General features: G+C 43.3%; 1 protein-coding gene across 5 annotated transcripts in view; it reads left to right on the forward strand.

Annotated features, from left to right (window-relative positions):
- Nucleotides 1-6,629: 6,629 nt before the first annotated feature.
- The window catches only part of OSBPL2 (oxysterol binding protein like 2), a 35,675-nt gene continuing 17,416 nt past the window's right edge, over nucleotides 6,630-24,888 (forward strand). For 3 of the 5 annotated variants that reach the window (XM_080627603.1, XM_080627606.1, XM_080627607.1), the window contains exons 1-2: nucleotides 6,678-6,740; nucleotides 19,518-19,682. In XM_080627603.1, coding sequence (XP_080483729.1) covers nucleotides 19,646-19,682 — 37 coding nt within the window. In that variant the 5' untranslated portion in view covers nucleotides 6,678-6,740; nucleotides 19,518-19,645. Of the gene's footprint in view, nucleotides 6,741-7,489; nucleotides 7,590-8,373; nucleotides 8,459-19,517; nucleotides 19,683-24,888 lie in introns of all 5 variants that reach the window. The other 2 variants (XM_080627604.1, XM_080627605.1) reach the window with 2 other exon arrangements.

Raw genomic sequence — 24,888 nt, forward strand, 5'->3', positions numbered from 1 at the left:
TGTGCAAAGCCACTGCCAAAAACCAAGTGACCGCATCTGGAAAGCCACTGAGGGAGGACGGTTCAGCTGGATCCAGCTGGAGCTGCACCATCAACAGACCCCAGCTCTGCATCTGAGGGGCTGCAGCAGCTCCGGCACTGCAGCAGCCTCCAAGAAGCCCTGGCTTTCTCCCACCAGCACGTCAGGGTTACTGGTGCTGGTTACACTGACTTTCCAGACAGCCCGGGGCTTTCAGTGATTGATTTTGTTTGGATGCTGTTTTAATCCAGACAGCGCAGCCTCCTAATGAATCACATCTTGGTCAATTAGAAGTTTCCTGTGAGTCGTGCCTTCTTGGACATCATTCACAACAGGGTAAATGCCACGCTTGGAGCCAAAATTGAGCTCTGTCAGGCAGGGAGAAACCATCCCTGTGTGTAAAAGAGGAGAGATCACCTCCGAAGTCCACTTGTGAATGACAGGGCTTGAAAAACACAAGTGTGCTTTGCATCCAGAGCGGCCGAGCACAGGTAAAGCGGCTTCTCTTCCTCCCCTCCCAGCCAAGGCTCTCATCCCGGGGATGAGGAATCAGTCAAAATGGGAAAGGAGCCCTGGGCAGGGATGCGGGCAGAGTTTTCTCACTGCTGGAAACCCTTCGAGGCAGCCAGCTGGCAGGGCTCCTTCCTGCCTGCATGCGGGCCCGGATGGCTGGGAATGCTGGTGTTCGTGCTGGGAGCTTGGGAAACGCCAGCACCGCCAACCCAGCCAGGCAGACACCCAGGGGTGAGTGCTGTCTTTACAAAGCTCTGTTTTCACCCATGGTGAATGCCTACCCTCAGCACAGTGCCCTGGGCTGGAGCAGAGCTGTGCTTTGGGTTCAGGACATCGTTTATTTTGTGTGGAAATAGGGAAAAGGGAGGATTTTAACCTTCTTTCACCATCAAGGTGAGGCAACTGTTATTTGCCAGCTGCAATTTCTCCCAATCTGGTTTCATCATTAGAGATGTCTAATTTGACGTTTAGCTTAGTTAAGGTAAAAAACTGTTCTTTGACTGTGCTCAGGCTGAATCCACCTTACTTTTCTGTTAGGAAACATACACACAGTAATCAAAATGATTCATGGTACTTTAATACACGGAGTAATACAGCTCCTTCCTCCACAACAGGATTCTTTCTGCACTTCTGGTGGCCATTCTTCCACCTAACCACTTGTTTTCTCTCATTTTCTGAAAGAGTTCCCTTGGACAAAAATAATGCTGGGCTTGTAAGACATCATTGTGAATATCAATGAAGGGGGGTTTTCTTTTCCTTCTGCTCCCAGTTCCTCCCCTGGGCTAAAAGTAAATAGAGTCAGCTGTAGCTGACACAGAAGCTGATGAGGGAGGCACATTAGTTTGTCTGCCTGTCAGGGATTGCTTCTATAGCAGGCTTCAGATCCCTAGCCAAACTTCCCAGCTCCATCTGGGACAGGATCTGGGACAGGATCTGATCTTTTTTCTCTTTATTCATGCTCAAATATCCTATCTGTTTTATGACTTCTTGGGTGTTTCTGTGTGATTTCATGATGAGACCCTTTTTATACTTGTTTTTAAAACCAATCTGCAAATGACTATAATTTGGGGAACGTTCAGGTGCTAATTTTCAAGCACAGAAGACACAGAATTAACCTGGATCTCATTTTGATGGATATGTGTGAATTTGTAGTTACTAATTTGTTCTAGTGGTTGCCTAGGGACCAGTGAACAGGACTTTGTTACATTCAGTAGAGGAGACTGTCCCAGCAAGTGATACGTGCATATAAATATTTGCTGGATCAAAGGTGCTAATTTTACAAAGCTGGATTGGTTTGGAACAGTCTGTAGTGCATCAGTAAAAAAAGCTTAAAGTCTGCTGTACTCACTGGGGTTTGGTTTGGGGGTTTTGGGGTTTCTTTTTGCTGGGATTTTATACCAAATTGCAGGGCTGGACTGACCTGAGCCCATTCCCAGAGGCAGTAGATGCTTCAGCTCTGTGCTGCATCGTGATGGGGTGGTACCCTGGGTGTGAGGGCAGTTGTCCTCGTGCTGTGACCTCTGCCAACCCTGGTGGCTCTTCCTTGTGCTGTGGGGCACATTGAAGATGTGTCATCAGGAACACTTGGAAAATACCTGTGCATGCCATAGGAAACACTCCTCTGTTGTCTGTTCATCCGCAAAGCCAGCAAAACGGAGAGGGGATGAGGAAACACCACACTACTGAATTAATGGTACCTAGTTCAGTAAATAACTTAATGAAATTAATTTACCTAACATCAGTAATACCTTCATATTACCTGGGCAGTAGAAACCTGACTTTCTGACTTGGTACGGGGAATATCCAAAGGAAAATGCTCCTTGTATTGTGGGCTGTGAGGAGCATCCTCTCACCCTGCTGTGAGGAGCATCCTCTCACCCTGCCTCGTGCACACCCATCCTACCCAGCCGCTTCTGACTGGTGAGATCCTGGAGACAGAGCTAAGTTACCAAGGAAGCACTCAGGTTAAATTCTACTCACATGTCAATTCTGATCTTGCATCAAGAGGTATAATTAGCTTCTATTGACTTGAATTTCCAGAAAGCAAGCATACAAGCCATTGAGTTAACCTTTGATGTAAGTGCTGCCATCCAGAGAGAGAAATTTGGTCTGAAGAGTACAAGGGTAAGTTGGATGCTGCCTTCCACGTAGCTAAACCCAGACATTGTAATTAATTCTAACGAAGACGCTCTTGTGGCCAAGTTTGACAAATAAACCTCTATTAGGATATAAAGCATTATTGATTGTTGGCAGATCAACTGGAGGCAGCGTGATAGTTCATGGGCACTGGGAAAAGAGAGAGAGTTCAGATCTGCTCCTGAAACAGAGGCAGCTGAAGCTCCTGGGTACCCAGCCCTCAGCAGTATCCCACTGTGGTGCTTCCCTATACAAGTGTGTGTGGGATCGAAGCTGTGAGTCAAAGCTGATCTATCTCCATCTTCCCTGCTATGGAGATACAAGAAAACCATGGATTTTCATCCCAGGGAGGGTGAGACAGGATATGGAAGTGACCTAGTTTTGCCCAACTATTTTTATCCTGAGCACAAGCTCCTGCTCATCTCATCTCAGCTCCAAAAGTGGGATTTTCCAGTGGCAGAAGTCAAATCTGGAATTAGAAGAATTCAGGATTCAGCTGAGGGTAACATTGACACTCTATGAGAAAGCTTGTTTTATGGGCAGCTTTCTGCTCACTGTGGAAAGCCCCTCGGACACTCAGCACTTGGCTTTGGAGCTTTCCCAACTTGACCACGAATATAACTTCATGTTATATTGAAAAGAAGAGGCTCAGACCCTGAGCTACCCCTGGCTGAATGGGCGCAGCTCCCAGGGAAATTATCATTGGCTGTTGTGTCTTTTCCTTTCCATGCTGTTACAAAGAACATGCTTATTCAGCCTTTTAACAGACTGGCTATTTCTACTTATTCAGCTTTCGCCATGTTCCTCATTATTTATGGATTCCTTTTTCCCTTGAATTTCTTTTCTTCAAGATTCTGGTTAAAATTCATGTGGTTTCAGCATTACCATGTTTTTTCACTAAAGCTTTATCAGTGTTAGCAATGTCTGATTTTTTTAATGTCTTTTTTATATTGCAATAATTTATGGGACACGAGTTCTTTCACAATATATTCCCTTTTCTAGAGCTGACAGCTCAAAATATACAATGACCTTGAACTGATTTCAGAATGTCTCTCTTTTGAGATGGGACTGGATAGAGGAGGAAATGTTTATTATTCTGATTGTGGAAGATCTCATAGAATCACAGAACCCCAGACTGGTTTGGGTTGAAGGGACCTTAAAGCTCACCCAGTTCCATCCGCTGTCACGGGCAGGGACACCTTCCACTAGAGCAGGTTGCTCCAAGCCCCTGTGTCCAACCTGGCCTTGAGCACTGCCAGGGATGGGGCAGCCACAGCTTCTCTGGGCACCCTGTGCCAGCGCCTCAGCACCCTCACAGGGAAGAGCTTCTGCCTAAGAGCTCATCTCAGTCTCCCCTCTGGCAGGTTAAAGCCATTCCCCTTGGCCTGTCCCTACAGGCCCTTGTCCAAAGCCTTTCTCCAGGTTTCTTGTAGGTCCCCTTTAGGTATTGGAAAAGAAGATATTGGAAGACAAGGTCTATTTGGATGTTTCCCATTTTGCAAAGTGATTCCTGGCTCCCTTGTACTGGGAGGCAGGCCATACATGTTAGGACTGAAGTAGCTGCCTTTGGCCAGTGGCTCCTTTGGAGAAGGAGAGAAGCAGCGTTTGCCTCTGCCCACATACAACTGGTGAAAGACAGTCGGTGTTTTTGCTGCAACGTGCCATGTTTCCCTGCATTATCTCTCTCTCTCAGGATCACTGTGGTTCAGTTTTCCATTCTGCCCTTCCTTACTCTGTTGCAATTTGCGTTTTGTGGACCTGCCGCAGTGCCAAGGTTTCCTTGGATCAGTTTTCTAAGCGGGTTGTGTTGCCCCACAGGAGAGAAGCATTTGGGTTTATTACAGGTGGAGCTGATGGTTACACCTCTGCCTAAGACAGTTGCTCAACACCTTCCACTGTAAAGCCCCGTTTTAATTACCTTTAATGTTGCAAAACTCCTGCCAGCAAGGCAAAATTTTCCAGGCCAGTTCCTTTAAAAAGTAACCGTTCTATCCCCTCATTGCCAACACAGGAGGCAGAAAAACAGAGAACTAGATTCTTCTGTCAATCCGATCTGGGGGTTCTGTGATTTTACATTGTTAGAGAGTAGTCCCATAATATTTAACAAGGGAATAAACTGTCCATGAGCCTTGTTCTTGCTAAGCTTGAGCATTTAGCTCGAATGCCTATGAAGTGCCTGGGAGAAGGAGTTTTGTGGCAGGCTCAGAATGAACATATCTTCAACTAAGACCTGGAAAAGCGGCACAAATTCAGTATTCCCTGGTCAGGTAATCAGTGGATTTCTCTTTCCTTAATGCTTTTGGAGAACTCTTCCAAAGCAGCTCCTTAGTCATGACAAAGACCTGTTCAGTCAGAGAATACTTTATATTCATGCTTACTTGTTGTTTGTTGCCTTTGCTTATGAGCTGTAATAATAAGCTCTGTGCTTAATGTTGAGTCTATAACATTGAGCAATGCAGAAGTGGGCTGCTGAATCAGGGCTTACTGGAAAAGAAAGAATTCTTATCCAGGCACACTGGGAAAATCTTATAACCAGATTTGGAATTGTATAGATTATCCTCTACTTCCAAAGATTTGTATTCCCTAAAGATGAGTGTAACGACACCTGCCTTGCAACTTGGGAATGGGTGAACACAGGGGTGAAACATAGCGGAGTAGAGAGGCTGGATCCAGAGGGACCAACAGACACCCTCAGAGCCAGCCAGAGGCACAGGTTGACACCCAGAGAAGCTGTGGCTGCCCCATCCCTGGCAGTGTTCAAGGCCAGGTTGGACACAGGGGTTGGAGCAAGCTGCTCCAGTGGAAGGTGTCCCTGCCCATGGCAGGGGTTGGAACTGGATGAGCTTTAAGGTCCCTTCAACCCAAACCAGTTTGGGATTCTATGATTTTATTCTATGATTCAAAGCTTTCAGGTGTGAAAAGGGAGGGACGGAGACATTTCAGTGGAAAAAGAGTTTCAGTTCTCTGGTCACAGAGGAAGTTGCAGTGTCTGTGCTCAGAAAGGAGATGGTAAATAAAACGACCAGAACGGGTGTTATCCGGGAGGAATGAGTCAAATCGATTTAAAACTCCTGACTCACAGTTCTGATACTTGCATCAGCATCTACAAATCCTCTCAGTTGCTTTAGCGTGCCAGTAATCACCGTCAAGGGGATTATTACGAACTTGCCTCCAGTTACCTGTTGGGTACGAGCAAGTGCAAGTTCAGGGTGAGGCAAATCACGGCACCTGCCAGGTTCTGGTTGGGAACAGCTCCAACAGCTCCAACCAGCCCACGGCTTTGGTGACCTTGTGGGACTTCCAGATGTCCATTAACCTGCTCACATCCATCAATGTGCTCAGAGCAGCAGCTGGACAGGGAGGATGTCACTGGAGTGAAGGCATGGCTTGAAAACCCAACTGTGGGGTTCTGTGACCCTACGGGTGATCACTGATGTACCTCAAAGCACTAGAATATGACAGAAAAACCCACAAAAGTGGCTAAAATCCTACTGGAGCACAGCAAAACACTACACATACCAGCATTAGCATAGCATGACACTGAGCGAGAGGAGGTCAACAATTCTTTCACACCTTATTAATAAAGACAGTTTGTTCTACTCAGTCGTGGTGAGCCGAGCTCACGCTCTGCAGCTCGCTGATGGTGCAAGCGTCCCACAAAGTACAACAGCCGATACCGTCTCCAGCACCACCGTGTGCGTTTGCACGACAGAGGCTGCACCGTCCCCTCCGAAACGCGCCCGTTTCAGTGACCCAGCGCCGCGGGGACTGCCGGTACCGCCTTCATCTGCATAGACCCGCCCCCTCTGCCGCGCCATTGGCCAGCAGTCTCCCCAGCAGTGGTGCGGCCCAGGGCTGTGGGGCTAGACGCTTCATTAGCATTCGCCCCGCCTCCGGGCAGGTGGACGGGGAAGCTGATTCGTCGTTTCGGCAGCCGGCGGGCGAGACTGCGCTCCGCGATTGGCGGAGAGGCGCATCACTCCGCCGCTGCGAGGGCCGCACTTCCGCCTCGGTGTCACCGGTGTCGGCCCGGGGGGTGTTGCGGTGGGGCCGTCGCGGGAGCGCGGTGCCAGGTAATGCCGGCGGGCCGTTCCCTTCCCTTCGGGGGGCTCCGCGCTGCCGCAGCGCTACCGCCGCTGAGAGAGGGGCGGTAGCGCCGCCCCCAGCCCCGCCCGGGCGCGGGGCGGCCCAGCCGGGCCGGGGGTCCGCTCACCGGTGGGCCGCGCGCGGCTCTCCTCAGCCCCGCGGGCTGCCCGCTCGGTCCGGCCGGGGTGGAGCGGAGCGAGGCGAGGCGCAGGCGGTCACCGGGCCGGGGTAACGCGGCTGCCCCAGCGCTCTGCCCCTGTCCCCGGTAGAAGCGGGATCCTTGGCCCGCTCGCTCTCCCTCCGGGTCGGAGGCCCGTGCGGCTGAGTCGGTAGCGGGTTGGATGGAGAGGACCTTCCCTCCCGTGCCTCAGCGGCGGGGGGGCCCCGGGCTGGGTGGCAGAACCACTCTCTCAGCCTTGTGGCCGGGCAAGGGGAGGCAGCGGGGCTGAAGGACGGTGCGGATCGCGGGCTGCAGGGCAGCGGGGCTCTGGCAGCACCAGCGGAGGGATAGTTCTCATTTCCTGTGTCTTCCTGATGCCTTTTGGAGCTAAGTGGTTTAGCAGAGGAGCCTGCGACACCCGGTTCCCCAAATAAATGCGTTGAGCTCAGCTTCAGCACCGTGCAGGAGCCTCCAGGGGCCTTTAAGGCCACAGCTGAAGCACAGCGAGCAGCCAGGGTTTATTAGAGTTTGGGTTATTTTTGTTCTTCAGTTACCTACTCTATGTTTCTCTTACAGAGCTCCTGAAAGGGAGACAAGCAGGATGGGAAAAATAGCAGGAAAAAGGCTTTTTTTTTTTTAAATAACATGCCACCAGAACTTCTGCATGGTAACAAAGGTATACATTATGTTGCCATTTATTTAATTGGGGTATTAATCATGTTTGTGCTGTGTGTTTGGATTCAGGGCTGCTTTTGGAAGCAGTTTGTTACTCTGCAGCACTTGCTGGGCTGAGTTTAACAAGGGGGTTCAAAATCACCTTCTGTTTTTTGTCTGCCGTGGCCTTATTTTTCCCTTCAGAAGCATCTGCCAGAGCATGTTACATGCAAGCAGATACTGCTTTCGTTTACTGTGGATTTTCTCAATTAAAATACATAGCCTTCATTTAAGATTTCAAAGAGTTGAAAGGAGAGACGGGCCTGCAGTGGAGATGAGCATTACTGTGCCGCTCTTTCTTAAAGCTTATGCATGCAAGAGAAATCTGTTTCATTCCAGCTTCATCTTCCAGAGTTCTGTAACTCCAGTTGACATCTGGGAGCAAGCACATCTATATCGTATTAACTAACTTTATACCAGTGTGCTCTGGGACTTGTGAAACCTCAGGGCAAGTTCTGGAAGCAGTGACTTGGGTAACTTCCAAACATACAGCACTGCGCCATGGGATGAAGTAGAACTGGCTAAACGAGCATGGAAGCAAGAAGTTCCGAGCAGTGACTTTCCTCGGAGTAACCCTCTGGGTTTTCAGTCACTGTAATCAGAACTTTCCTTAAAATAGTTGTCAGCTCATGCAAATGTTTGAGCATGTGGTAGGAAGTTGAGGGCAATCGAGGGTGAAATCAGGAGTGATTCGTAATGGTGCTTTCCTGAACCAAGAGCACCTTGTAATGAACTTGTCACTTCAGGGAGTGCTCCGAAGGAAACACGGAGACATCTGCTGTCCAGGAATGAACATCCCATTTTCCTCCTAAACTACTCAGCCCTGCTAAGGTAATCTTATAAACAGAAGACCCAATTTCAAGGTATAAAAATGATGATTAGACAACAAACTCTGTGTCTGTGAGTAGCTGAAGGCTATCCAGGTTAGAGGCTTCAGTTGTTGCAGTACTGAAAAGCAGTGTGGTGCGTGGAGTTCTTTGGTTGCTAATACCTATGCAGATGTACCTGGTTTGGTAGCTGAGCAGGGAGGATGACTTTCACTGTTAGATGATTTCTTTAAATCAGTTTTCATTCTCTTACTGCTTTCTAACAGTGTGTGCTTGCTTAAGCTGAAAGGTTTTATGATTGAAACTGGTATTTCTTTCAGTCTTTCTTCTTGTGAATTCTGCTGTGTGGACTTCACACATGCTGACCTAGAACAAAAGTGGAGAGCTTAGCTTTCTGTTAGTGCTGGCTGGAACACAAGCCAGTCAGGCTTTTGTGCTTTGATAAGCCTGTGTTTTTAAATCACTGTTTGTATTGCCAGTCAGGTGATTTATTGCTGCTGTTGTTTGAAAGTGAGGTTCATATGCAGGTACACTGAGGTTTGAAGCGGATAATTCATCAGGTTTTGCATTTGAAGTAACTTGTCCTTGAACAATGCAATGTTACATCATGCTGCTTGGTAACTAGAACTTCTGTTCGCAAGCTGGCATTGATTTTGTCACCTGAGTCATGAAGATGTAAGAAATGTCTGTATTTGGCACTAATAGGATGTTTTAAAGTGCTCAGTGTTCAGTCTGTTCACTGTGAAATAACTAAATGCTTGCTTTTCTTACCTTATGTGGAAGAAGTGCAAAGAATGTGTTAAATATGGAGTGCTCAATGTCTTGAATGGTTTTGCAGAGGTTGTGTAACTCGTCACAGGGTCATCTTCACCGAAGTTGGAAAGTGAGAGCAATGAGCAAGTTGGTCGCCTTGTGTCTGCCAGATATGGGACTGTGATATTTCCTGTTGCAAGAAATATATGTTATGTATTATATGGATTCTGTAGATCTATAGACACTGTAGAATTTGGAATTAAAGAATATATTATCTCAGTCCTTGAATTCTTAATATTTATGTTGGGAAAGACTGTATGGTGATAGTGATTTACTTTGTATTCTTAAATGCTTGTAACAGCAAGTTGCATGAGAGCAGTGAGCGATTAGAACATGTCAAATGTGACATACCATTACTTTCAGTTGTACTCTTCAACAACTTCATTCACTGCACAAAGATAAGGTCTTAATATTCAAGATTGATAAGTTACAAGAATAGACCAAGCTTACTTAAGCTTGGTTTATTTTCTTTTAAATACAGTTACAATTGGAAATTCATTCGCTGGTCTAGACGGATCCTTTAGATTATTTCAGTATATTTAATTGTGCACATAATTTAATGAGACAGACTCTTGGTGAGTTACAGAAGCTCTTCATGCAGGAAATGCAGGAGACTGGACAGTGTTGTCTTCCTGTGGGGGTTTATGAATGTGGTGGGAGCAGGCACAGAAGGTGAATTGTCCCTGCAGCTGCAGAAATACATCTGGACCTTTTAATCTTGTCCCTCTTGGTTTCATAATCCCAAACTTAAACTGTATACTGCTCTGTTGGACATGTAACCTCTGTGGTCGACATGAAACAACTGAAATCTTGGTCTGTGGCATTTCTGTTTGAGTTCAATTTGTTTGCTGTGCTCTTCAGTTTGAGAAGAGGTAAGGTTGTGGCTGCTGGGACGCCATGAACCTCTGGAGTATTACGAAGAAGGCTGCATGCTTATGATACTTGTCAAGAAACATGTTTTCATGAATGGATAACTTCATTGTGTTTTCACTAGAATTATTTTTACTCTTCTGAGTAATTTTGCTTTAGGGCTCCCAAAAGAATTTGTTAATAGATCTCACTGGGGTTTGATTCTGGTGATAGTTTAAAAGTAATGATTATATGAGTGGTGTTAGAATTCGGAGGTGTCTATGGTTCATGTCACTCACTTCAGACCTAAGCAGCTCCAGGCACTGAGGTGAAGTCCTGCTGTGTCCATGGACTGAGTGAGAATGAGAATCTAATAACTCTCAGTTACAAAGCCTGTACGTGTTGAGGCTGCAGAGAGGCTGGCTCATCAGCCTGTTTGTAATGGGCCATTAACAGTGTGTTTGTTGAGGGGATGAAATTAGAACCTTGTCGGAAGAGCTAAACCTCTCCCCCTTGTATGTTCTCTCTAGGTTTTGCACATCAGTTGTGTTGAACAGTTGTTCAATAGCGAAACAAAAAGCTATGTATCTCTAGAGATGCAAATAACTTTATTTACATGGTCTTATTTTGTCTTAAAGAGTTCTAAGTGCTGTGCAGCTGTTTTATTATCTGAGTTAATGTTACTCAGGCAGATAGCTAGGTGGATTCTTCATGAAAAACCATTTAGATCTATTTGTCCTGTTTTCAGAAGTCAAAGTTTATTGAAATATATATGTATATATATTGACAACAGCAAACATAGTAACACCCTTACACTGGAATCCATTGTGTATCTGCTATAGAAGTAGCTTTAAAGGAAATTCAGCCATAGTAGAAATGCTTTTAAAGCTTTTGTTAACTTGTGGTGTCATCTTTAAACTCTCTAACAAATAATGTGCTAGCTGTGTGCATGTGCTGCAGAGCTTCAGTGTGTGAGGAATTGTTGGTTGGCATAAAAATACGGTTTCTTTTGCCTTAGGGCTTTACACTAGGTTAGTCAAGTGTTGTCCTCCTGCTTCATTTGCAATAGGACTGCTGCCATAATAGTTTAAGAGTCTCCATGAAAATGATTTATAAGATACCTTGTAAAGAATAAATGTAAAGTTAGACATGCCTGGAGAGAATGGGGCCACAGAGGCAGAGCTTTAACAGTGCCTCTGAGTAAGAAGATCTATAAACTTAAAACTGTACCTGGTTTTACCATTCTAGGGGTTTTCTCCACTGATGTTACATGCTGTAATTTTCTCCAGTGATCAATTTGTAAGGTGGTTATATTATGATGGGAAAGATTCAAGCATACTTAATATCACCTTCAGAGTAAGTTTTGGCTCAAAGAGAAGTGTTCATAAATGATTAATTAGATATGTACTGACACTTGAGTCCAAAGCCACTGTGCTTGCAGTTATTGATTACTTCCCACCATGTCACTTAGAAATAAGATAAAACAAATCCTCAGGTAGCTGCTAAGGATCACAAGTTTTACAATGCAGTATTGAATTACTGATTTTTGTAACAGTGTGGTTAGAAATGAGCTGGTTTATCAGCTGTGATCAAGCCTCACATCATGCGTCATGTGGAGAAGGCACATAAACCAGAATTTAGTGATCTTTTACAGTTGCGGGCAATGAAATCGTTCCCAAGGGAAGGCTACAAAGTCTGAAGAATGCTGTAGTAGATGCTGTCAGGTGGAAAAATGTCCTTAAATATTCATGGAATGTTAAAAAAGGAGCACATTTACAGAATTCTGTGGGAATTTCACTGACTTGTCTTGCATCAGAAAATATTAATCTGCTGGAATCAAGTTTTCTTGGTCTGTTTGTTTGCTAGGTTGGGTGTTAGTTCTGTGAGGCAGTGTCCTTGGCTATGGAATTTTTGGCTGCAGTGAGACTGGAGTTAGCCATTGGTTCTGTAGGTAACTGAGCACTAAACTATGGTGGTATTTTCTCTCCAGTTACAGTTTCTGTCTTCAATAAATAGTACTTCTGATAGCAGCACTGTAGCTTTGTGCTGGGGGCAACACTTAGTGTGTGGCACAAGTATTGTGGTTCTGATGCAGAAACGCATTCTGTAGCCTGAACTCAGCTGCAGACCAGACTCTGAGTGTTTCGGTTGGCTCTAATTCATGTGAAGCATCACCAAAAATCTGTATTCCTGAGAGAAGAGAACGTGATTCTTCCTACCAGAAATCTGTTTGTTCAGAGCTAAGTTTTCAGATGCTCAGTTTGCTGCCACCATTGCTGTAAATGCTTTAAAAAGAAGGTCAGCAAAACTATCAGCTTAGGATGCTTTGCTTCTGGGGGTGGATAGACCCACACAGCTCCCTCCCTCCCTGGGATGTGGGAGAGAAGTCAAAGGGCAAAAGCAAGGAAATGTAGGGGAAGAGGCAATGACACTTAAAGGAAGGGAAAGAAGCCAAACAGAATAAAGAAAAACAAGAGATGCAAAAGCATTTGCATCTTGGTGGGAGATGCTGTTACTTTCGAACGCTGCAGTGAGAAACAAATCTAACTTGGTAAATAAAATCCTCTTCTGGATTCTGCTGTTTGTGTAGCTGTTCTCTGGCTGAAGAGATTTTAAGTGCATAATAATTACAGCAGGTATCTGAATTGCCAATTAAATTGACTTCTTGGCTAATTTTTATAGATGTTTTAGCTCCAGTGTAACCCAATTTCATGAGTCTTATTAAGATTCATCCTTGCTGCAGCTTTCATTCAGAGATGAAACACTGCAGTTTGATGCTTTCAGGAGATGTGTATGGAGCAAAAACCACATGAATATTTATCTTGTAGTTCAAGCTATTTATTTCTATCCCTTGAAGTACTACAGCTGTGTTTTATTTCAGCTGGCAACCCAAGAGAAGATGGGCTTGGCTCTTATTCCACCAGTCATGCTGTAGACTGTTGGGTTGTTTCATTTTCCTTTATTATTTTTGATGTTAATGTGAAGGGTGGGTATATTTGATCCTCTGCTGGCTCTTTTGGAGTCTTTTTCTACCCAGAAGCTGCATCCTGAATGCAGGATATGAAGCGAATGAAAATGTTGCTTTTTATTAACATTTTTTAGGTGGATTAAACAGGGCATGGCGTGAATTTTCCTTTGTACGGAGCTAATTTTCAATCCTGTCAATGCTATTTCTATTCTATTTCTTTTTCTTGCTTGCAGGTATTCTCCTTTCAAGTGAATAAACTGAATTTGGTTTAAAATCTGCTGTGAAAGTGCACATCCAACAAAACCTTGTTAGGCCTGTTAAAAAGCTGAGGAATGTGCTGCTTCATCAGTTCTTTGGTGGCACTGTAATTCCAGTGCATTGACCTTCCAACACCTTTACTGCTCATGCTGCTGAATGTCTGTGCTCATTTTCATGACTGCTCACTGTTTCTGATCTTGGATTTACTGAACTTCTCCTTGATCTCACAAGTAGAGTGTCTGTATAATGAACATGACCTAGTGGTTTATAGATGTCTCCTGGAGCTAGAACATGCTTTCAGAGCAGAAAATCCAGGATTTATAAAGGAGCAGGATGGTGTCGACAAACAGCCGCTTTCCACAATTGCTGCATGATGTGAAATTTCAGCTGCAGGAGGAATAAGACACTGCAGCTATAGTCAGCCAGCCAGACATCAAAATGGAGCTTGCTGAACAGCATTCCAGTCAAATGAGCTGCTCCAGCTATAAATGCTTACCTCTCTATGGAAATGGTTCTTTGAGGAGCAACTTTTGGTTAACCAGTTGGGTCTTTGTTGAGGATTGACATAGAAGAACAAGTCAGTATGGAGTAACTAGTTATGCTGAATTAACCAAGTCATAGTAATTGCATGTTTAAACTCATACAGGTTGTTTTGAACAGATACTTAGGTTTGGGGTTCTTTAATTGTAAGTTCTGAGGATCCAGGGTCTTGGAGACACAGAAATAAGCTGTTAATTTTTAACGTTGAAGATTGGGATTGGAGAAGGAGCAAGCATGCATGGTGGCAAATGTGAGGGATTACTAACCTATAGGTTAGCATAGAAAATGACAACTTTTAGTACTTGATAAAGCTGTAAGCAAATGCAGGCATGTTATGGACAACCATTCTAGGTCATCTCTGCAGCCTCATCTGGTGGTGAGAGAGCAGGTACATATAGATGCTCGCATGCAGATCACAGAATGCGTTGATACCTTTTAAAGTGCTTTGCAGAGTCTTGCACTTTTGTTGTCCTGGTTTTAAAAATAAATTCAAGTGGGTGGAAATGGTTTAAAATAGGTGGAATGTGCAAAGTCTGGGACTGATCTTACTGACGCTGGATCTCGGGAAAAGGGTTCCGTGTACCTGCTTCAGGGTACCTTCTGCTGCAGGGGACTGCGAGCTTGTACCTGACCCTCCAACCTGCGCAGAGTTAAGCTTTGGAAAGCAAAGCCTGTTACCAGAAGAGGTGACACATCACCTGGTACCTGTCCCCGTTGTGTTCAATGCAGTGCTTGACAGAACACTTTGTTTGACATATTCATAACCAAGTGACTGACAGCTACAGTATGACTTTGTTCTTCCTTTGTCATGGGACCGTGGTGTAGGTGGTAGGAATAGTTACACTCTCTGCATTGAGGCTGTGAAGATCACTGACAGAAGCATGTTATCTCCTGAGGGTGAGCATCTTGGGATCTGCCTTGGTATGTTTTGTGACCATTGGTATGCTGTGTGTGTTTAGGGACAGCCCTTTCTATTTGTTCTCTCTATCTGTAGCAGATGTACCTCTGGAAAGCTGTATGTCAGTCTTAGTAATTCCTCCTCGCTGCAGAGCCTATTTCAAGGTGTGCTATGGATGCAGTGCAGGTTTTCATTGTGTTCCTGCAGTATTCATTACACCTGCGTGCTTTTTGTCCTTTGTCCATCCTCATGTCCTTTAAGAAAAGGACTATCCATGGTCATCAGTCATACAGGAATGTGTGAACCTTTTCTGGTAAAATATGGGAATTTAAAGGAGTTTTAATGAGTAACCTGCTTTTGATTAGCTGCATAGCACTGGGGAAACCTTTTAATAACGAAAGTGCAAGACAGACTTTGTGCCCATGTCAGTAATAGTTAGTTGTATTTCCATCCCTTACCTGTTCAGGTTTTGGGGGTTCTTGTTTGGTACAAACACTGCATTTCTATTGCAGCATTGCTATTTGCATTTCTAAATTGTGCTAGTGGAAAGCATAAGGTCTTGTTTAACCCATTTGTGGATGATTTTTACATCAGGAAGGTGCAGAGCTTATTTCAGAGGAACCAAAGTGGTGGTCCTTTGATTAGAAGATACCAGAAGCTTTTACAAGTTTTTCACTTCAAATGCTCTTGCTGGTCTGGCTTTGTATATTGGAGGCATTGGCATGCAAATAAGCAAAATGACTAGAAAAACTGGGTTCTGCCCAAATAACTTGTTCAAGACTCGCTTCAATAAGCTCTGTTCAGCTTTGTTCTTTTGTGTTAATTGCTTTGCCACTCACTTTAAAATTTATTTCCAAGAGTAAAATCATATTGTGAATATTCTGGACAACAAAATACAGAGAGTTTCTCAGGGCAAAATATAAGAGAATAGAGCCTGCAGTACAGATTTACCAGCCAATGCTGAAGTTGGACTGTTGTGATGGGTATTAGATGTATTTGATGTTTTTATCTGTTGTCTTTCAGCTTGAGCTTCAAAACTAGCATCTTTCCTGTAGGAGATCAAGCTATTACAAAAATAAACCCAGATGTGGCAGTTTGAATTCATGCACACAAATCCCATAACAAATCCAATTAGTATATACCAATGCGTAGCCTTCAAATGTGAGGAAAGAGATGAGCTTTGTTGCTTATCTTGTAAACCACAAAATCTGGGCTGCTTGTAGCCAGTGCTGTGTTGGCATCATTGAACTATGAATTTCCACTTCTCTTAAGAGGCCTTCACTTGCAGCTTTTTCCTATTATTTATAAAATGGTTTCTATAAAGTCTCTCTTTGCCATCAGTGGCAGTGCAGCTGATGGCAGCTGGTCCTAAGCTCCTGAAGGTCTGTCTGACACAGGAGCATTGCACCCTTCCTTGAAAGGCAGTTTTGGTAAGAGCTGTTAACTACAGTTGCCAGTGTGTAAGTGAATTCTTCTGGGTACGTCATGGACATGGGGAGGAAATGCAGATTACAAATGCTGAATATGAAGCAAACAGGATGTTTTTGTCTTCTGGCATTTCAGCCTAATTGAAAGTAACTTTTTGCTATTGCTTTTAGCAAGAGGAAAGGACTTAATCTGTGCTTTTAGGCTCATGAAAGCTAAATGCTGTTATTGTGTCTTCAGCTACATGCAAATTCACATTAACTTCTGCTAAATAAAAGAATGAATGTAAAAGAAGTGCTATGAGTGTTACGTTATTCCTAGTGCAACTGATGCAAAATATATTACTTTATGCTTTTACAAGTGCTTCTAGCATCTTAGGACAATTTGTGATTGTTATTTAAAGTGACTTCCATGATTATTTTGTGATTTAGCTAATAGTTACAAAGCTTGTATATAACTTACAGGGATATGACTGAACTTTCAAATAGAATGAGCTTAAATTGTGGTGTGAGGTGCATATCAGGAGAACACAGTGCAACTCTGGCGTTCAGTTAACTCAAGTCTTTGATTCTAATTCCTCCATTTGTACTTGTGTTTTCAGAGGAAAGCTTCATTGCCTTTGTAGCGCAACTGCATTCTATGTGATGCAGTTCCGCTTCACAAGGCCTTTTGTAATGCAGCTATTAGTGTGCATGAGAGGGGAGCAGAGAAGCTGGTGTTCATCTTTGTGACCTGGTTTACTCCAAGGCTCTTAATAATAACTGACAATCTTTTAAATCATACTTTTTATGTCTTAGTGCCTTCTATACAAAACTACAGCATACCAGAGCTGCTGTTACAAAGCATCTCTGGAGCTTGCAAGCTGATCTGTGAGGTTTGGGTAGGGAGTGTTTTGAGTGGGACTTGTGCTCTTTGCATTTGAATTGAACCTGAGCAGGGATGGGTTTTGAACTAGCTCCTTTTTATGTGTTGCAGATACATACAAGGCTGTTTCAGACCAGAATCCCATTGCATGAAATGTGTGCAGCAATAGGCTAGTCCTGCTGCAAGAGCTTCAATAAAAAGGGAAGAGGCAAGAAAACACAGTGAAAGTGAGGGAATTGTAGCACTGGTCATGAGAGGGCGATGTCCTGTGTGAAATCAAGTTTCCTTCTAGAATTATTGGCTGCTATCTTGCTAGAAGGATGCCGTATTTGCAGCCAGTTGAAACTTGAAGCGTCTTGCATCTTTGAGGATACGGTACCTTGGAGGGTTAAAGAAACCTTCTAATGTAACTTCATTTTTGGCAAATGAGTGGATTCATTCCAATGTGCTGATAATTGCTTCTGGGGTCAGCAGTTGTCCTGAGATGTTCCTGTTTTCTGTTGCAATAGTTTTCTTTGGATTCCCTCTTTCCTCCCTTGCTATAAAGGTTTACATAGTTGCATCCTCAGGGACAGATTTTCTGCAAAGATAGGACATATTTGGAGACCTTGGAAGAGAGACTTCCAGATAACATTGGCTGGTGGGGCTGGGAAGTTTGGAGAAACTCTAAGACTGACAGCAGCTTTGGTATGAACAGGCATTTTTCTTACAGTCAGGGACTGGCTTCTGCTGGGTGAGCTAACACAGGGGTAGATGCACTGACTTGTACTTCCAGTACAGATTTAGATTGATGTTACCAGTTCTGCTGTTCAGTTCACCCAGAAATGTGAGCTAGCTGCTGCTGCTCTGGGGGCAACTGTTAGTTAAGAGGATTTCTCCCTTTCACATCTGACTTGTTAATGTTTCGAGCTGTTGCATCCTTGCCTAGAAGAGTGCAGCACTTTGGCAAAAGGAAGTCAGAAACTTGGGGCTGATGAGCAGCAAAGCTGAAGGTTTAAAGGTCTCTGACTGGAGAAGAGCAGGAAAAAGGAAGGAAACCATCAGCTGAGAGCAATTGCAACAACGCTGCAGCAACAGTCGAGGAAAGCAGATGCATAAAGTTTTGTCCTTGTGGGGCTGAGGACTTGCTGAAGTGTATGTGGAAGCTCAGATACTCACTATGGTGCAGATTGATATAAAATCCTATAGTGGCAAGGAAGTAAGGAGTTCCTAAGGGAAAAGCGGCAAACTGAAATGCCCTGCTTTGACAGGTGTAGGTGAATGCTACATTCATTGACTTAGATATCTGAGTTCCAAAATAGGCTATTTTAGCTCCTCCTCCTGAATGGAGAATTGGAAGGAATGTATATGTGTGAGGCATTCAAAAAGCTTTTGTTCTGGGCAGTGAGGTAAAAAGACTTCAACCACACGAGGAATTGTGCAGTTTGATTTCTTACAGAGAGGAGGAAGGAACTGGCTTCAAACATGACAAGCTCTTCTACTAGGAGTAGAGTGTGCTTCTGGCTTTGTTTCTCTTGATTGGAATGGAATTGTGCAGGTTATAATTACTCTGGAAAAACTACTGTTACAAAAGGAGTGGGATCTTCAAGGATCATAAAAAATAGAGGCTGACAAATTGAGGTTGCTTGGGAGCAGATATTGATAGCATTGCCATGCTGTCATTTATCATCGTGCACTTGGCTTGTCATTGGTACCTGGTGAACATTTGAAAGAGTGGAAACTAAATTTCCTCATTATTCTTAGACTAAAATTGGGTGAAGTAAAGATGTTTATGTTACACCATTGCCAGCCATCTGGAAAAAATCTCATGTAGTCTATCCATAAAGCTGGAATGCTTCATCAATCTGTAAGTTACTTGCAATTTGCCTGCTTTCACTGAGGAAATCTGTTGTTTCTTTACACTCTTCCTCTAAAGAGGAACATCTCCAGTTGTCTCAAGGGTTCACAGCAATAGCCTGACCAAACTTCTGTGATGGTCACTGGATGCTGATTGCACTATGTACAGTGAGGCCCAGTGGTTTTATGCAACACTGAGATTCTGAGATGTCAGGTTCTCTTCTTTGTTCCCAGCTTTCTTGGTTAAGGATGCAGAAGGGCTCATCCTCTTGCTGAAGAGAAGTTTTGTTCTGCCAGCTGTCTTTTTCTTCCTTCTGCTCCTTCTGGCTGTACTTGCTTGAAATTACTTTACAGTAAATAAAATGTTTTACAGTAATGTATATGATGTATTCAGAGAGAGGAATGTGGTATAATACATCAGCTGTTCTTGTGGTAGGTAGTATTTCTCTTCAGAATGACTTCGATAACAAAGAAGGCAGTTTACTTATGAATGCAAAAATCCATCTTTTACCATGTGAAGAAACAGGAAAATTAGTATTTGTCAAGTGTGTGTGTTTGTGCACATCAGAAATGTGGAAGTTGCTAATTCTGCTTTCCTGTCTTGTCAAATAGATCTTCTACAGCAGCTGGGTGTTTGCAAAAGAAGACTTGGACAGCACACAGATACTTCATCTCTAAATCAAGTCCAACGATGCATTAGAGGAAGCTGGAGTGGCTGCACAGCGATTTCACACTGAAGGATGAATAGTGAAGAAGAGTTTTATGATGCCGTTACGGGTGAGTGACAGGCACGGTGCCAGCCACAGACTGCATTGTGTGTTGCTGAGGAGCTGGTAGTGTATTGTTAATATATTGCTGTTAATGAATAAATAAAAAGTAAACTGCTGCTGGTAGAACTTGCAGTGCTGTCTTCTGAAGAGAAGAAAGGAAGGATTGCAATTCATGTTCAGACTTGGAAACGAGGTGGGGGGTTTTGATTAAAGCTTAATGCTAACTATCAATTTATAACAGTCCTTTAGAGGCCATGTCTAGCTTTCATTTTCTGTAAAATGCAGGTGATTTAATAGCAGCTTGAGAAGTAATAATTTTAAGACCTTTTGAAAGGTGAAATGTCTTCCATGGATTATTTTTGTTGTTATTTTAGTCATTTCTTTCTTTTAATGGAAAACTTATCCTGAAGAATTGAAGTAAAAAATGTTTTTCTGGTCAGGAAGAAATTACTGTAAAAGTATGCTTTTACAGTATGTAAAAGGGAGCCAAAAGCCTTTGCAATCCACTGCTGTTTCTAGGAAAGCAAACATGACTCACTTCACACTTGAGCAGTGTATCAAATGGAACTTTCTTTGAACTAATAAGGATGAATGGTTATTTATGATATGGTTCTGATGGTGAAATAAAATGCTCAAAGTATTTTAATAATAAAAAAAGAAATCCTGTCAAAGATCTCAAACAAGTTTAAAGTTTTCCACTTCAATGTTTCCTCAGAAGTCCTGTAATAGAGGTGAAATGAGACGTGATGGCAGTGGTGAGTGTAGACTGCTTAATGTGGAATCACGGGAATATAAAAAGTATACTGGGAAGCATGAAAGCTGAAGGAATGGAAGTAGCATGGAAGATACAAGTGGTAAGGTAGACTTAGACATGGCTGGTTGGAGAGTCATATGACAAGGAGTAAACAGAGGAGGTTGGGTGAAGCAGCGTGACTGACAGTGGACTGGATAGGACTTGTCACAAGTATGTCACAGAGGAGAGAAGGATGTTTGCGTTGCATTCATGCTGGGAGTGATGGGGGCTGCTGCTCCTAATCCAGCTGTGAAATCAAGTCATTGTACTGTACAAATCTTGAACACAGTCTATTGTTCCTTTATGTCTTAATAATGTTTCCATTCTGAGAGCTCAGGACCACAGCCATAAATGTACTGGATTTTTTTCCCCACTGAAAAAAGTGAACAGAACATGGCTCTGAGATCTGTGTGTACAGCTTTGATGTTGATGCATTCCTTTGTCTCTTGCTGCAGAAATACACAGCACTCGGTGTTTGAATCATCTGCATTTGAACACTCTAGTTTTGTCATCTTTCCTTCTCTTTTTGCCTGTCCTCAGCCTCAGAAGGTTCATTCTCCCTGCAACTGCTCCAGGTGGTAATGGCTTCTGAGCTATTGTGTGTGAGATGTTCTTGTACCTGGCAGTCTTGGCTGGCTCTGCTCAAAAGTGGATGTCGTATATCAGCTCTGTGAGCACTCCTTGTCCTGTCCTAATCTCATTCTTCCACCGGGAGGAGTGTGATGACAGGAGGGAAGTTTCTGAGCACAAGAATACCTGGTGTCTCTATAGGCTGAGCACAGCCCTCTTCTCAAGGAGGGTGTTTGGTCTGCAGCAGCCAATTCAGGAACTAAATGAGCTTGAACTTTTTTCCTTTATATATGTTGCCCTGGAGTGTGTCCCACAGGTTTAAGAGGAACACTAAGTTTGGAATACTTTGTTTCAGAATCTGTCTCTCTCAGGGCTGGCTTTAAAGACAGATGCTCAATCTCTTTCTCCAGATGGATGCTTTAGAAGCTGATGACAGTTTGAAGGATTACTTGCACAAACCTAATAAAGTCGAGGCTCAGTTCTTTTTAGCTGTGTCTTATCCAAGTCATATAAATGTGATGTGAACACTAAGAACAACTGTAAGTAGGTTTTCTGCATTCATGTTCCTGAAGTGCTGATGCCTGTAGCAACTCTTTGCCCCTGTTAGCACCATGGGCTGTGTATCTTCCAGTGCTTTGCTGAACTTTTAAGGTTCTAATGGATCCTCCTTCCTTGAGAAAGCCACAGCTTTTCTGTAGTTATTAACTGATGGCATGCATGTCTGGAAGTTGAATCTGTCCTAAGGAGACCCCTGGGTTTTTTTGTCGTGGATTTTATGTCTTTGCCTGGAAGTTTCCTGCTTCTGACACTGTCCCCGTCACATCCAAAAGACATGCTCATGTGATGGAATTACATGCTGTGTGGCTGGGAATCATCCTCCTGGCACATGGTTTGGCCCTGACTAGATGATGACTACACTTCTAACACAGTCCATCCTGTGCATTTACATGAGTGATGAATTGAGTTAGTGACTGGTAAAGAGTTTCCATGGAGAGGAGTTTCTTTGCATTCAGAGGTTATTAACATTGCTGATTAGTTGGACACTTGACATCCTTACTTCATGAATGAGTACTCCCCTTGGGAATCCCTTGGGAATATTACCTGTGGTCTCAGTTATTTCTGCTTTTTCTCAGAGGCAGGAGGTAGTTTTCCCTGAGACTGGATCAGAATCCTTTGAATTTCAGATTCCTTGAAACCTCATGTGAGATGGGGAGCACACGTCTTTGATCACTGCCTCCAGCCTGTGTCACCTGGGGTTCATTAATCTCGTCACAGACTTCTTAAAGACTGTGCCGTCAGGTTCTGCTCTGTCAGAACTGTATCTTTCATTAGTTCTGTCAGGTGTCTACTTGCCAAAGTGCTTTGTGGAAGGATTGCCACAGAACAGGAAAGTGCTTGGCCAGTTACCAGGGTAATTGATTTTGACAAACATGAATAGTTTAGTTTCGCTTTTGAAAGTATTGACCTGCAGGTCCATGGAAATCATGTTCTGTGCCAGGTTCATGCAGCCTGGTGTATTGGTGACGAAGTTGTCCTTCTGTTCCCTGTTGCTTGGCTGTTGTTCACTTTATTGCTTTCACCTGGGGAGGAGGAAGTGAGGTATCTGCTGCCAGATTTCTGTTTTCATAATGTCTGAATCAAATGGGATCAGTGGATTCTGCCGTAACCTTTAAGTGTTGTGGCTCTGTGAAAGGCCAGGATGCCACATCTGTGTGTTGTGAATATGGACTTGTTTGGGAAAGTGAAGGGTGGTAATTTCTGGCAAAGAAAGCATTTGCTCTTGCTTTGCTGTCTACCTACACTTGAGTGGATTTATCTCTACTGCTTATGCCCTTTTTCGGTCTGGAGGTTCTCAGTGTTGTTCTCAGTGCTGGGCTGTTTTGATTTCCTGGCTGAGTGACAGAGCTTAATTAGCCTTTAAGGAAGTTGCTGACTGTATGAAAGGGGAGGTCTTGTGTCTCTGTACATGACTCATAGGACCGGGTGCTGCTCATCTCCCTCCTAGGCTGGTGCAGAGCATAGTCTGCGGGGACTTGTTTCACTTGCAGGATGTGGAAGAAGAAGAAGGCCAAGAGAACCAGAGTTACTGGCAAGTCACTTTTCTTTAAGCTCTTGAAACAGATTAATGTGGGCACCCAACTGAAGTGTTTGACTATGAAAATTTAAGACTTAAAAGTAGCCCTTAACAGATGTAGTTGGGTCTTTTGATTAAGCTAATTTATGACATCTTATTTCTGTGTGTGGTCTCCTGTTCCCCCTTTCAAATTCCCATTTTTATCCTCATCCCCAGTGGCTTCCTGCCACTGTCCTGTAAGTAAAATTTACCTACTCGATTTTGCAAGTTCAAGGCTTTAACGGCAGCTGGAGAAAGGTTCTTTTTGTAACTTAGAAAAGCTACAACAAATCATTTCAGTCAACTGTTTTTATTCCAGATCAGTACTTTGTGAAGTGCATTCTCTGGATAGTTCTTCACTATAATACTTAGAACTATACAGAACTTGGAACTTCATTGAGAAAGAGCTTTGAAAACTTTCTCAATGAGCTTGTAGTAGGCAAGCCAGCTGATCCTGAAGGTTGAAAGTATAGTTGGAAATCCAGTGATTATCTATCTTTGTACTCTAGTGATGGTTTGGGTTGGTTGGTTGATTATGGGTTTTGGAGGGGGGTTTAAAGTAACCAGGTGGAGGTGCACTCTAATAAAGCAGACTTTATACTTCTGCTGTATCTTAATTTTCTGGAGTAGGGATTTAATTGTTGTTGTTTGTGTGCGAGGCACTTGTTTGAACTGACATTTATTTATTTACCGATCATTGTCCATAAATAATTCATATGCCTGAATCTAAATTCCCCATTGTGCCGAATAGGAACAGGGCAAACCAATTCTGAATCATGGAGAAACAGAAGGACTTGTGTGGATAAAAACCAATGAACATTTGATAGGATTTGCAAGGTTTCAGGTACAATGTAATTCCAGTAATGTTTTTCGTAACTATTCCCTTATAAACCATTTGAGTATTCCTGTTACGAAGCTTTACATTTACATTTAGGTGTGTTTATCTTATTGAAGTGCCCATTAAATGTGATGCTGTTTCTCATGTTGGGTGCACGTATCAGCTTTCTGGGTGAGGGTAAGTGTACCGGAAAGCTTATCTGCTTTCATCAGACAAACTACTAAAAGCTGTTTTGCCCAACAGTACTTGCCTTTTCCATCTCCTTGTACTGTAGCAGGTTCCCAAAAAAGGTAACATGTGGTTAGAAATGCTGTTTTAAAATCAGAAATATTTTGTTGTGGATTGACTGAAGCTATACTTCAGTTTAATGACCTGAATAATACATATATATATGTATGTATATATATGTGTGTGTGTGTATATGACTCTCAGACTTTCCAATTAAGTACTAAGGCTGCTAAGGTGTGGTTATTGCTGTATAATTACATGCTTGTGACATCAAAATGTAGGAGATGGTTTAACGCATGACATCACCCATTACAGCTGCTGTTTACCAAATAAAATCCTATCAGTGGTACTTCCTTGTGCAGTTTTGAATGTTACTGTCATGGTCTTTATCCCTGAATGGAAGGACTACAAAAATGAGTATTCCTTAAAGAATTGCATGCCAGCAAATACTCGTTTTCAGGTTGCTTTTGGACTCTGGCTCTTAAATTGGAAGCTGGAAACTGAAATCATCCTGAGGTTCTTGATGAAGAATTGACCCTTGTGGCACTCAGAAAGGATTTCATGCTCTTTGAATTATTTTCAACAACGATGTTCCTTTATTACAGTGATTGATGAGCAGTGCTTTCCATTGTGATGCTGTAACAGTTGTGAAGGAGGATTGTATTAATGTG

The sequence above is a fragment of the Psittacula echo genome (assembly GCF_963264785.1).
Source record: "Psittacula echo genome assembly, chromosome: 12".
Classification (NCBI taxonomy): domain Eukaryota; kingdom Metazoa; phylum Chordata; class Aves; order Psittaciformes; family Psittacidae; genus Psittacula; species Psittacula echo.